Source organism: Oncorhynchus clarkii, chromosome 28 (genome assembly GCF_045791955.1).
Source record: "Oncorhynchus clarkii lewisi isolate Uvic-CL-2024 chromosome 28, UVic_Ocla_1.0, whole genome shotgun sequence".
In the NCBI taxonomy this organism is placed as follows: domain Eukaryota; kingdom Metazoa; phylum Chordata; class Actinopteri; order Salmoniformes; family Salmonidae; genus Oncorhynchus; species Oncorhynchus clarkii.
Window position 1 is genome coordinate 28,311,896 of NC_092174.1, and position 14,716 is coordinate 28,326,611.

At 42.9% G+C, this 14,716-nt stretch overlaps 1 protein-coding gene across 1 annotated transcript in view; it reads right to left on the reverse strand.

Annotated features, from left to right (window-relative positions):
* Positions 1-14,716, reverse strand: part of LOC139386839 (voltage-dependent R-type calcium channel subunit alpha-1E-like) — a 66,597-nt gene that overhangs the window by 21,754 nt on the left and 30,127 nt on the right. Inside the window, exons 11-25 of the mRNA XM_071132689.1 lie at positions 14,536-14,607; positions 14,100-14,303; positions 13,687-13,799; positions 13,289-13,401; positions 12,373-12,504; positions 11,894-11,963; positions 11,293-11,410; positions 10,396-10,463; positions 7,197-7,264; positions 4,639-5,439; positions 4,175-4,518; positions 3,846-4,002; positions 3,418-3,547; positions 3,268-3,327; positions 2,820-2,926 (exon numbers count right to left, since the gene is read on the reverse strand). Coding sequence (XP_070988790.1) covers positions 2,820-2,926; positions 3,268-3,327; positions 3,418-3,547; positions 3,846-4,002; positions 4,175-4,518; positions 4,639-5,439; positions 7,197-7,264; positions 10,396-10,463; positions 11,293-11,410; positions 11,894-11,963; positions 12,373-12,504; positions 13,289-13,401; positions 13,687-13,799; positions 14,100-14,303; positions 14,536-14,607 — 2,557 coding nt within the window. The remainder of the gene's footprint in view (positions 1-2,819; positions 2,927-3,267; positions 3,328-3,417; positions 3,548-3,845; positions 4,003-4,174; positions 4,519-4,638; positions 5,440-7,196; positions 7,265-10,395; positions 10,464-11,292; positions 11,411-11,893; positions 11,964-12,372; positions 12,505-13,288; positions 13,402-13,686; positions 13,800-14,099; positions 14,304-14,535; positions 14,608-14,716) is intronic.

Below are 14,716 nucleotides of genomic sequence, written 5' to 3' on the forward strand. Positions count from 1 at the left end.
TCAAGGCAAGGGCTGATTTCAAGATTTTACTGCTAACCTACAAAGCATTACATGGGCTTGCTAAATCTTTCCGATTTAGTCCTGCTGTACATACCTACACGTACGTTCACAAGACTCAGGCCTCCTAATTGTCCCTAGAATTTGTAAGCAAACAGCTGGAGGCAGGGCTTTCTCCAATAGAGCTCATTTTTTTATGGAATGGTCTGCCTACCCATGTGAGAGACGCAGACTCGTCTCAACCTTTAAGTCTTTACTGAAGACTCATCTCTTCAGTAGGTCATATGATTGAGTGTAGTCTGGCCCAGGAGTGTGAAGGTGAACGGAAAGGCTCTGGAGCAACGAACCGCCCTTGCTGTCTCTGCCTGGCCGGTTCTCCTCTCTCCACTGGGATTCTCTGCCTCTAACCCTATTACAGGGGCTGAGTCACTGGCTTACTGGTGCTCTTCCATGCTGTCCCTAGGAATGGGTTGAGTCACTGACGTGGTCTTCCTGTCTGGGTTAGCTCCCCCCCATGGGTTGTGCCGTGGCGGAGATCTTTGTGGGCTATACTCGGCCTTGTCTCAGGATGGTAAGTTGGTGGTTGAAGATGTCCCTCTAGTGGTGTGGGGGCTGTGCTTTGGCAAAGTGGGTGGGGTTATATCCTGCCTGTTTGGCCCTGTCCGGGAGTATCATCGGATGGGGCCACAGTGCCTCCTGATCCATCCTGTCTCAGCCTCCAGTATTCATGCTGCAGTAGTTTATGTGTCGGGGGGCTAGGGTCAGTCTGTTATATCTGGAGTATTTATCCTGTCTTATCCGGTGTACTGTGTGAATTTAAGTATCATCTCTCCAACTACTCTCTTTCTCTCTTTCTTTCTTTCTCTCGGAGGAGGACCTGAGCCCTAGGACCATGCCTCAGGACTATCTGGCATGATGACTTCTTGCCGTCCCCAGTCCACCTGGCCATGCTGCTGCTCCAGTTTCAACTGTTCTGCCTGCGGCTATGGAACCCTGACCTGTTCACCGGACGTGCTACCTGTCCCAGACCTACTGTTTTCAACTCTCTAGAGATAGCAGGAGCGGTAGAGATACTCTCAATGATCGGCTATGAAAAGCCAACTGACATTTACTCCTGAGGTGCTGACTTGTTGCACCCTCAACAACTACTGTGATTATTATTATTTGACCATGCTGGTCATTTATGAACATTTGAACATCTTGGCCATGTTCTGTTATAATCTCCTCCACCCGGCACAGCCAGAAGAGGACTGGCCACCCCTCATAGCCCAGTTCCTCTCTAGGCTTCTTCCTAGGTTTTGGCCTTTCTAGGGAGTTTTTCCTAGCCACCGTGCTTCTACACCTGCATTGCTTGCTGTTTGGGGTTTTAGGCTGGGTTTCTGTACAACACTTTGATATATCAGCTGATGTAAGAAGGGCTATATAAATAAATGTGATTTAATTTGATGATTCAAGTAACAGACACATCTCAACATCAACTGTTCAGAGGAGACTTCGTGAATCAGGCCTTCATGGTCGAATTGCTGGCAAGAAACCACTACTAAATTACACCAATCAGAAGAAGAGACTTGCTTGGGCCAAGAAACACGAGCAATGGTCATTAGACCGGTGGAAATCTATCCTTTGGTCTGATGAGTCCAAATTTGAGATTTTTGGTTCCATCCGCTGTATCTGTGTGAGACACAGAGTACGTGAACGGATGATCACCGCATGTGTGGTTCCCACCGTGAAGCATTGAGGAGGAGGTGTAATGGTGTGGGGGTGCTTTGCTGGTGACACTGTCAGTGATTTATTTAGAATTCAAGGCACTCTTAACCAGCATGGCTACAACAGCATTCTGCAGCGATAGGCCATCCCATCTGGTTTGCGCTTAGTTGGAAAATAATTTGTTTTTCAACAGGACAATGACCCAACAGACCTCCAGGTTGTGCAAGGGCTATTTGAACAAGAAAGAGAGTGATGGAGTGCTGCATCAGATGATCTGGCCTTCACAATCACCCCACCCCAACCCAATTGAGATACTTTGGGATGAGTTGGACCGCAGAGTGAAGGAAAAGCAGCCAACAAGTGCTCAGCATATGTGGGAAATCCTTCAAGACTTTTGGAAAATAATTCCTCATGAAGCTGGTTGAGAGAATGCCAAGAGTGTGCAAAGCTGTCATCAAGGCAAAGGGTGGCTACTTTGAAGATTCTAAAATCTAAAATATGTTTTGATTTTTTAACACTTTTTTGGTTAATTCCTCATGCATGTATATATATGTGTTATTTCATCGTTTTGATGTATTCACTATTATTCTATAATGTAGAAAATAGTAACAATAAAGAAAAACCCTTGAATGAGTAGGTGTGTCCAAACTTTGACTGGTACTGTATATAAAATAATTAAATACAGTTAAGATAGCAAAACAATTGAATTACAAAACTGTAAAACATTATCCTAAATATAAACCATAAACTTATTGAATTCCATTGGTGTTAAATATGAGGTTTTCATAAATAAATATACTTCACATATTACACACTTTTATTATTTATTTTACTATGTCTATATGTATTTGTTGTAAATGTTTTGGCGGAAAACTAGTAGCAGAAAAAAGTAAATAGTTGGAAGAGTTGCAGAGATGCTTTTTTCATTAATTAGGCTATCTTGAACCGTATGGTCTATTCACTAGGACAATATGGACACAGATATAAAAAAATGTAAACTTCAAAGGTTAAAGTATAAAAGACCAAAATTACCATAGATTACCTGTTAATTACCAAAATTACAGAAGACTCCGGTAACTTTGGTAAATTACAGGTAACTTTGCAACCCTACTCACGTCAGAGCGAAGGCGATTAGAGCTCCCACCACCACGATGAAGTCCAGAATGTTCCACAGGTCACGGAAGTAGGAGCCATCATGAAGAAGCAGTCCCAGGTCAGTCATCTGGAGGACACCCCACACACACACACAAGCCCACACACAACAACAACATAGACACACACACACACACACACACACACACACACACACACACACACACACACACACACACACACACACACACACACACACACACACGCCCACATACAACAACAACATAGACACACACACACACACACACACACACACACACACACACACAACAATATAGATACACACACATACGTACATATAACACCATAAGTTACTACACTGAAAACATTGTTACATGTTTATTTCTGTGCATAGTTTCATTTGATAATTTTAGTTGATCATAATTGATCACTTCTCTTTGAGTATCCCACCTTTATAATCATTTCAAACGTGAAGACTCCAGTAAAGACGTAATCAAAGTAACGGAGCACCTAGAAAAGTCAACACATCCAACAATTATGTGAGAAGATACACACATCCACATCACTGATAGCAACATTCCAGATTCAAATTGAACTAACCCTGTTTCTGTCAGAGTTGGTGCACACAGGGTCTTCAGCAGCCAGAGCGATGCTGCTAGCCACGATCACCAGCAAGATGGTCATCTCAAAGTAGCGCATGGTCACCACATAGTGACAGATCCTCCTGATCCTACAGATCAATAAAGCGGAGAGATGGTCAACAGTATCAGAAACACAAGTGATCGCTCATGACGACAATGATGATAAATATAATGACTACTATATTGTATCTGCAAACATGGTCACAAAAAAAAGATTACTGATTGAGAGCTGTAAAGCTACAATGTATGAGAGAGTATATGAATGTGTATTTGTGCAGTAAAAGCACACTGACTGATGCATAAATATAGTAGCCTTTTCTAACTGGGTTCTGACTCTGAACTGCACGTGAATGCATGCCAAGACATGGGCAGGAAGGAGAGTCTTACGGGTTGGAGGCCTTGAAGAGGAACATGCTTCCAGGAGGTACAGGTTTGGGCGGGCTAGCCTCCTCCTCCTCCTCCTTCTCCACCTGCGACTCCTCCTCCTCCTTCTTCTCCTTCCTCTCATGATGGTACATCTCCACCTCCTTGCTGCTGTGTAAAGCTAAAAGTAAATTGAAGATAAAACCTGTTATTTGACCTGGCTCCTCCCGAGCATGACAAAAGAAGTTCCATCGTTATCGTAACCATCCTTGTTCCAGCAGGAAACCATACAGAACAGTCAACGGCCCTTGCATTGCTTTCAAATAACTACTGTAAAATGTTGAGCACCATACCTGTCATGGGGGTGACCTCCAGCAGTGGCTGTGCTCCAGACATCTCTATGATCACACTGGTCTGGCTGTCTGGGCCTTGCTCAGACTCCTTACCCTCCTCAAGGTTCAGGGAGGCTTGGTTGTTCTCTGAGTCACTGACCCCTGCTGCTGCCTGGAGCTCTGAGGGGTCTGCAAACTGCTCTGGGGCTGGCTCCACTGGAGGGTCCAAGGACAAAGGCTCACACTGCCCAGTCTCCCCCACCTCACCCTCCTCCATCTGGGGTGGAGGTTCCAGCAGGGGTGGGGGTAGGTACTCAGGGAAGTTATCACATAGGGGAGGCTCAGGGATGTCTGCAATACACACCCTGCAGAGGAGGTGTATGGAAGAGAATGTGTACATGTGTTTAGACACTTAGTCTAATCTCAAGAATCACAATGCCATAACCCTTATCATAAAATAATGCAACCTAGAACCACTGTCTTACCTCAGATGCTCTTCTTCACTCTCTAAGTTGATAATAAGGGCTCCTCCTTCATCCTTGCCTGACACTCCTCCCTCCACCTCAGCGAACTCTCCTTTGACCTCCTTCTCGTCTTTCTCCTCCTTATCATCCCTCTCTTCCAATATCTTCCTCTCGCGGCTGCCTGATTCACTGACCTCCTCATGTGGCGACTCTCTGCTCTTGGCCTCAGCCCGGGCCTCACGGTGACGGTGCCTCCTATGCCGCGCCGTCCCTCCCTCCTCCGCCCCCCCAGGGCCAGGTCTGGATTTCCGGGCCACCCTGTGCCTCCTTTCCCCACCGGTGGGGCGATGGTTCACCGCTCTCTCCTCAGCTAATGTAAACAGAGGCACAGGCTCCGAGTCTGGGGGTTCCGGTAGCGGGATGGCGATGGACATCGGGGGTTCAGGCATGGGCATGATCCCGGACATGGGCGACTCGGGCAGGTGACCGGGGCTGGCGTCTGAGGAGAGGGTGGGAGCACGGTAGGCGGTGGTAGGGGTGTCAGTGGTGTCCTCGGTGGGGCTGCCTCCGAATAGGACCTCCTGGCTCTCCATCTGGCGCCGCTTGCGTAGCTGGTTGGCCCTCTGCTCCCACACGGACCTTCCCCCTCTTCCTCCTCCTCCCCCCCTCCTCCGTCGGTCACGGCGGTTGGAGAAGGCATTGGTGCCATTGGGGGGTTGGTCGGCTCCGCCCCCAGCAGTGCTCTCCTCCTCCTCCTCGGGGACGGCCATACGGCCCCTGTGGATGGCCTTCTTCCTGCGGAGGTAGGGCCGCCTCCTCCTCCTACAGAACACAATACAAAGCTCGTCACTAGAGGGCAGCATCTAGCCCACGTCACATGTACACTTATCAATGATAAGTTACACCTCACACTAAATAGAGTATAGACATATTACATATTATATAACATAGTATCTATGTATGTAAATATGTCAATAATGAAGTACAAAAATTGCACGACAGAGCGATTTGCCATGAACATTTTGAATCAGAGATATTGTATGTTTTATGGCTTAAGATGAATTCAATTCAATTTTTGAATTATCATCTAAATAAAGCAAACATCCAGAAATTTGATTGAAATTCAAATGATGAAAATACCTGGGAAGAAAGCACACAAAATCAAAAAGCCACAAAAACAAAAAGGAATAGTGCAGGATTAAAATAGGGAAATACTGTGATATATAGAAATCAACTTCTACTAAGATAAAGGAAATTGAATTAGGTGTGACAGGGGTACAGACAGACATACAACTTTACTTACGGTATTCAGACTCTTTTGTAATCCATGTATTCAATGAGTGATTGGTTGAAAACAAGACATTAGTGTTTTTGGAACAGAGACAGAATAGAACAATCCTTGTGACACAGTCCAAAACCAGGTCAAGGGTCATGCCAGTAATGCCAGTCTAGTATATTTGGTTCTATCTTATTTTATTTGTATTATTATAATATTTAGTATATTTGGCATGGGGATTTGGCTTTGACAGCTTGATAAATGGATCTATAAATGGATCCAGTAGTGACAGTGGATATTCAAGTGTTATTACAAATTGTTTCAACTTGACCCTACAAGGGCAGTACTAGAATTGTTACTTATATTTTGTACTATTTATTTTGGTTAGTGCCACATTACAGGCATAGAGTAACAAGACAACATGATGGAAGCAGCGTGACATAACATTACACCATAGTACAGTATACGTATCAAAAGCAGTGGCATCTTGATAGCTCTGAAACACATAGGACTGACACTCAAATATGTTGTAACAGACAAATGACAGAGTCAGTGTAACGTGCCTGGAGAAGATCAGAGGACAGTACAATCCATGCATCCTTTTCCCCCCTACCTGTACCTGTTACAGAGGGAGCAGAATGGTTGGTGGTGCTTATACACTAAGCACATACTCCGCTTATACTCTATAATTGCCCTGTCATTTGGTTTAATTCATCTGTTTACTGATATTCCCAAATAAACAAATCCTAAATAAATAAAAACATGCTTATATGACTGGTCTGTTATCTTTCTTAATTTACCATTTGACTGACATGCTCAAATAAACAAAAAACGTATATCCTAATTATAATCATGCATTATCTTACAATAGTATTTGAGCATTTTCATTAGCAAGTCCCCGGAGCAACATCCGACTCAAAGCGAAGATGCTTGTCTTAACTTGGACGTGTGCCTCATCCTTAATTTCCCTAATGCAATTTCCATTACACATGCTATGTAACAAGCAAGTACACATTCATTTTCCACACACAGCCCACAGAACATGCCTCTCTAACCCTGAAGATTGATCATGCAGCTGTATGCAAAGAAAATCAACATTCTGCCTACGCCTACACCAGATTCTCAAAGAGAATAGTAGACCAGCGTTTTCCTGTGAGTGTTATGGCTGTGTAATCGATAGATATTGAGTTCGCATGATGATCACCCCTCAGTTTCAAATCTCCTCCTAATCTTCGCCAAGACTAGGCCAAGGTAGGTGCCTGACCAACTGCCATTGTAATAAAAGCATAAACAGAGCACTTACTCAGACATCGGGCCATCTGTGCCTCTGGCGTATCTTGCATTGAAAAACTCCTCTTCCTCCTCTTCGTCCTAACAAAGGTAAAATAAACACAAAAAGTAATTTAAGTCCCACAAATAGTTTAGGATATAGGGCAGCTAACATTTTTTGGGGCACTGAGTAAATTTCAGGTCTGCTGAGCTCAAACTTGAACGTTGTGTAAGTTCTGTGCAACTTCCAGCGTGCGTTGACTGTGAACACTGAGGCTATAACAGCTTTAAGTTAATTTCAGACAGTGGTCAAGTAGGCTACTGTGGCTATTTGATCATAATGTAGGCCTACCAGTAGCCTACCATCAAAAACAATGTATAAAATGGATCTCATAACATTTTAGCATGGAAATTGTTGTTCTATCATTCAGCCTACAGTAGCAGCCAATGTGTGGTGTTCAATGTAGGCTTAAATTCCATGAGACTTTTGGAATGTATCCACTTGTCATTAAGACAAGGAGGTGACTGAATATGTTGTTGTGCTGTTTGATGCAAGAAACCACTTTCTAAAATAAAATGCATTATTATTCCCATACCATTATCACAGAGAATCAGACAAATGATGCTACCCTCTGCCTATTGGCTACTTAGCTTATTCAAGCCTGTCTCAAAATACAACACTGCCCCTTTAAGACAAAAAAAAGCTTTTAACTGACTCGCTTTTCAAAGATGTCTAAAAATGCTCACTTTTTGTGCTCTTGTAGGAAGCAATCACTTCTCCCTTGCTGACTACAAATGATCTATCACCGGGCTAATAACTCACAAACTACCAAAGGATATGAACAAAATGTGCACATGCAGTTCTAGCTTTGATCTCAAAACAAGCGCATCCAGTGGTCGGAAAAGTACCCAATTGTCATACTTGAGTAAAAGTACCTTAATAGAAAATCATTCAAGTAAAAGTCACCCAATAAAATACTACTTGAGTGAAAGTCTAAAAGTATTTGGTTTTAAATATACTTAAGTATCAAAAGTAAATGAACTCAGCAAAAAAAGAAACGGCCCTTTTTCAGGACCCTGTCTTTCAAAGATAATTTGTAAAATCCTAATAACTTCACAGATCTTCATTGTAAAGGGTTTAAACACTGTTTCCCATGCTTGTTCAATGAACCATAAACAATTAATGAACATGCACCTGTGAAATGGTCGTTAAGACACTAACAGCTTACAGACAATTTAGGCAATTTAGGTCACAGTTATGAAAACTTAAGACACTAAAGTGGCCTTTCTACTGACTCTGAAAAACACAGAAGAAAAGATGCCCAGGGTCCCTGCTCATCTGCGTGAACGTGCCTTAGGCATGCTGCAAGAAGGCATGAGGACTGCAGATATGGCCAGGGCCATAAATTGCAATGAACGTACTGTGTAACAACGTGTAACAAGACCTGCACAGGATCGGTACATCCGAACATCACACCTGTGGGACAGGTACAGGATGGCAACAACAACTGCCCGAGTTACACCAGGAACGCACAATCCCTCCATCAGTGCTCAGACTGAGGCTGGATGAGGCAATGTTGCCTGTGGGCACAAACCCACCGTCGCTGGACTAGACAGGACTGGCAAAAAGTGCTCTTCACTGACGAGTCACGGTTTTGTCTCACCAGGGGTGATGGTCGGATTCGTGTTTATCGTCAAAGGAATGAGAGGTACACCGAGGCCTGTACTCTGGAGCGGGATCGATTTGGAGGTGGAGGGTCCGTTATGGTCTGGGGAGGTGTGTCACAGCATCATCGGACTGAGCTTGTTGTCATTGCAGGCAATCTCATCGCTGTGCGTTACAGGGAAGACATCCTCCTCCCTCATGTGGTACCCTTCCTGCAGGCTCATCCTGACATAACCCTCCAGCATGACAATGCCACCAGCCATATTGCTCGTTCTGTGCATTATTTCCTGCAAAACAGGAATGTCAGTGTTCTGCCATGGCCAGCGAAGAGCCGGTTCTCAATCCCATTGAGCATGTCTGGGACCTGTTGGATCAGAGGGTGAGGGCTAGGGCCATTCCCCCCAGAAATGTCCGGGAACTTGCAGGTGCCTGGGTGGAAGAGTGGGGTAACATCTCACAGCAAGAACTGCAGTACATAATGCATCTGGTGGCCACACCAGATACTGACTCTTACTTTTGATTTTGACCCCCCTTTGTTCAGGGACACATTATTCCATTTCTGTTAGTCATATGTCGTGGAACTTGTTCAGTTTATGTCTCAGTTGTTGAAACTTGTTTGTTCATACAAATATTTACACATGTTAAGTTTGCTGAAAATAAACACAGTTGATATTGAGAGGACGTTTCTTTCTGAGTTCTTTCTGAGTTTATAACTGCTAAAATATAATGAACTATCAAAAGTAAAAGTACAAGCATGAATCATTTAAAATGAGTTACATTTAGCGAACCAGGCAGCACATTTTTGGGGGCACACTCCAACACTCAGACATAATTTACAAATGAAACATTTGTGTTTAGTGAGTCCACCAGATAATAGGCAGTAGGGATGACCAGGGATGTTCCTGTCCTGCTAAGCATTCAAAATGTAACAAGAACTTTTGGGTGTCAAGGAAAATGTATGGAGTAAAAAGTACATAATTTTCTTAAGGAATGCAGTGAAGTAAAAGTTGTCAAAAATATAAATAGTAAAGTAAACTCATGACAGCTCATGCTGTAAACACAGTCCAGTTCAAAGTGAATGGCACAGATCCATATATGGCAATTGTCTATTTGCATATAGCCTACTGCAGCTCTGATTGGTTTTGGCACACTGGTCTGTGTAGAGTATGGGCTGAGTCATGCGTGCCAATGCAACAGAATCCTACTCTAATGCATTCTGCCTAGAACAAAATCTCTTGCATAGTTCATTTTTTTCCCTCGGTATGTTGCATTGAAAGTGGCTAATATTGCGTTGATTTAATCACAATTCCCCCAGTAAAGGGAAATGTTGATAGTGTTAATTAACTAACGGGGAAAACGAATAGGAAAATCTCATGCTTCTCTGCGCGGGCTGATATTTCTTCTGCTCTGCAGTCCCGGGGGAGCTGCATGTCCTGCACACGTACGCAGATTAGAGGGAACATTGGCTATGACCATAGATCATGACCCATAAACATTTATTTGAAAGCACTTATTTTAATTTCAAGATAACCAATTCCGTAGAAACTCTTAAAATAGTACTACACACCTTGGTGAGTTCCTGTGCGTTGGCAAGGTTATCCACAGCGATGGCCAAGAAGACGTTGAGCAGTGTATCTGGTCACAGTATGGTCAAGAATGCTTACAGGGGTGGAAGAAACTGAAATACATTAACTTCTGTCCAACAGTTCCACACAACATCAAAACTCATGACCCCTACTTTAGGCCTGCTACAACTTTTACATAAGGAGAAAGAAATACACTACTGTTCAAAAGTTTGGGGCCACTTAGAAGTGTCCTTGTTTTTGAAAGAAAAGCAATTTTTTTGAACAGTTTGCGCTGTTCTGTGAAGGAAGTAGTACACAGCGTTGTACGAGATCTTCAGTTTCTTCAGTTTCCTTCATTTCTCAGAACAAGAACAGACTGACGAGTTTCAGAAGAAAGGTCTTTGTTTCTGGCCATTTTGAGCTTGTAATCGAACCCACAAATGCTGATGCTCCAGATACTCAACCAGTCTAAAGAAGGCCAGTTTTATTGCTTCTTTAATTAGAACAACAGTTTTCAGCTGTGCTAACATAATTGCAAAAGGGTTTTCTAATGATCAATTAGCCTTTTAAAATGATAAACTTTGATTAGCTAACACAACGTGCCATTGGAACACAGGAGTGATGGCTGCTGATAATGGGCCCCTGTACGCCTATGTAGATATTCCATTAAAACATCTTCCGTTTCCAGCTACAATGGTCATTTACAACATTAACAATGTCTGCATCGTATTTCTGATCAATTTTATGTTATTTTAATGGACAGAAATTGCGTGTTTCTTTCAAAAACAAGGACGTTTCTAAGTGACCCCAAACTTTTGAACGGTAGTGTGTATAGAAACCTATCTACAATGTGAGCAGAATCAGTAGACGGTGGTTCGTAGGAAGTTGAAGAAGGATACAGTTCCCAAACAGGGTGAGCACTATGAAGTATATGGAGGACCACATTCCGTACTGCACTCCTCCTTGTGAGCGGATCCCATTGTACATCACCTCATTCCAGTCCTCACCAGTCAGGATCTAGAGTCACAATTACAGGATCAATAATGAGCAGCCCAATTCAATTTGAACGAAAATAATACAAAAACGCAAAGTATATCATTGAAGATGCAGACACACAAATACACCAATACATAAGAAGACTCAAAATGTCAGGAACCTTGTCTGAATTGTTTAGTCATTGTTGGGCCATAATTGAATCATATTGGTAACAGGGTTCTTTCTCTCTGCAGAGTTAAAAATGGCAGGCCAACTATTAATTGATTTATCTCGTAAAAACCTAGTTTATGGTTTTGATCAAACATTCTTCCATACTTCACTGCTCTGACATTCATGCGTATACGTGTGTGTATGTGTGGGATGCTAGTAAATGAAGGGGAGGCAAGCGGTGAACAGAGTTGTTTAATCTTGGCCCTGGGGGGATGTGGGAGATATCCCTGGGTTCTGTGTGTCATCATGGGGAAGCCAGAGTGAGAGGGAGAGTCTGGAGTGAAGAAGACAAACCTGGAACACTGTCATGATGGCAGCTGGAAACGTGTCAAAGTTGGTAGGAGTGTAATCTTCAAAGATGAACCTAGAGGGAGAAAGAGAAAGGATAGGCAGATGTGACCGGGGAAGAAGAGGAGGAAGAGGTAGGAAGAGGAGGAGGAAGAGGTAGGAAGAGGAGGAGGTGGAAGTTGATATTTTCAGCCAGACGTTTAATTTCAGATTTATCATTCCATTTCCGATGCAGCACAACATAACATGGAAAAGCTTCAGGCTGCTCCTGAATTTATATTTGGAATAATATCTGGTGATATGGTCATGGCGAATCCACATCAATAGTCAATGAACAGATCAACTGAAAATACATTTATGGGACCTGAGACCTGTCTATAGAAGACATTCTTAATATCCTGATATTGGAGAACTACTGAATAATTATCCTGATATCAGTGACACTGTATCTAATAAATGAACCCAAACCCTATGGTTCTGCTCACCTGCCCCCAAAGAGCTGCATGCCCAGCAGGGCGAAGACAACAATGAAGAGGAAGAGGAGAAAGAGCAGACTAATGATGGACTTCATGGAACTCATGAGAGACACCACCAGGTTCCTCAGTGATGCCCAGTACCTGGTCAAGAAAAAGGAGAGTAGGTTGGCACACTAAATAGACAGACCTCAATATCTTCCTTCTGCCATTTTGACTGCCTTTTAGAGTGGTAAATCATTGTACTTACAGCAGTAACACCAATGCTGACCCTAAACCTAACATTAATCCCAACCTTAACCCCAGTGTGATAATACATTGTACTTACAGCAGTAACCTTAACCCTAGTGTGATAATACATTGTACTTACAGCAGTAACCTTAACCCTAGTGTGATAATACATTGTACTTACAGCAGTAACCTTAACCCTAGTGTGATAATACATTGTACTTACAGCAGTAACCTTAACCCTAGTGTGATAATACATTGTACTTACAGCAGTAACCTTAACCCCAGTGTGATAATACATTGTACATACAGCAGTAACCTTAACCCTAGTGTGATAATACATTGTACTTACAGCAGTAACCTTAACCCTAGTGTGATAATACATTGTACTTACAGCAGTAACCTTAACCCTAGTGTGATAATACATTGTACTTACAGCAGTAACCTTAACTCTAGTGTGATAATACATTGTACTTACAGCAGTAACACTAACCCTAGTGTGATAATACATTGTACTTACAGCAGTAACCTTAACTCTAGTGTGATAATACATTGTACTTACAGCAGTAACACTAACCCTAGTGTGATAATACATTGTACTTACAGCAGTAACCTTAACCCTAGTATGATAATACAATGTACTTACAGCAGTAACACTAATGTTGACCCTAACCCTCATTCTGGTTGATGTCCCACTCACTTGGTGATCTTAAAGATCCTCAGGAGTCTCAGCGCCCTCAGGACGCTGATGCCAAAGGACATGCCAGGCCGGAAGAAGCCCCACACCACCTCAAAGATGCTGCCAACTATCACCTGCACAAGAGACACCAAGCAACACTCAAACACTGTAAGAGAAGTTCAGTTTAGACAAACCTCTATCATTAAGAACACACATTAGTCTGCAATATAGGACAGTATCACATAACAATAGCACTTAATTGTCCATATTGTTAGAAATGTAATGCCTCTTGATCCACCTGTATAATAATAAGCAAATATTTTGTTGCCACATTTGTAAATCTTGATTCCACTTAGCTGTGGTAATCAAGGTTCACCATAAGCTATCAGGGAGTAAACGTAAAGGATTAATGAACTCACTCCGCAGTCGAAGCAGTTGAAGGAGGAGTGGAAATAGAGGCGGAATCCCAGGCCGTACATCTTTAAGAACATCTCTGCCAAGAAGAGCCCCAGGAAAACAAACTCTGCATAGTCTGAAAAAAAGAATAAATCATTAAAAATGAAAGGCTGGGCAGATGTTGAGTTTTTCTCTGTTCAAACCCAGCTTTTTTTCAGGCTATGTTATAAACACTGTACGATGGAATAGCGCCATCTTCATAGTCTGGAGAGATATTGAAAGTTATTCAGAATGCATTTAAAGTTTGCTACTGTAAATACAATGCGTAGCCTATGCTTAGGGCCAGGAATGTGTAATTGTTGTGGTGGAATTGTCTATATTAATAAAATGTTATTGATTCAATCAATTGATCAATCAATTGATCGCTCAACCGTACACAGGAAGGTGGAGAGCCAGTCTGGCTGGTTATGGTGGACAATGGCCACACATATGGTGTTGAGAAACACCAGGCTGAGGACAGTCCAGTAGAAGGTGTCTGTCTTCACCATGCGCCGCAGGGAGATACGCAGCATACGCTCCTTACGACGCATGTACGCCACCGGGCCACGCCGTACTGTACGGATCCGCATACGAGGTGCTCCTGGGGGAGGAGGAATGAGAGGAGAGGAGGATAGTTTAAGAAAATAGAAAGAAAGAGAGGGAGAGAAAGGATATGGAGAGAGAAAAAGGTCAGGGTTGGAGAGAAGAGAGAAAAGGTGTAGAAAATATTAGAGGTCAAATAGGTAGTGGGGAAAGAGATCAGAAATGGAGGTAGAGAGAAAGACAACAAGAAGCCTTAATATGAGGGTCTAGGTTGTGTGTTCGTCACTCACCTATAGTGGAGATCTCCGCATCCCCAGGACCTCCTCTACGTTTTGCATTTTTACTGGTGGCCCGCTTCAGCACTGAATACACACACGACAGAAAATGAGAACAAACAGAGAATGTCTCTAATAGCCGAGATAGTCTGACATGAAACCACAGATGCTTTATGACACAACACATTTCACGAGC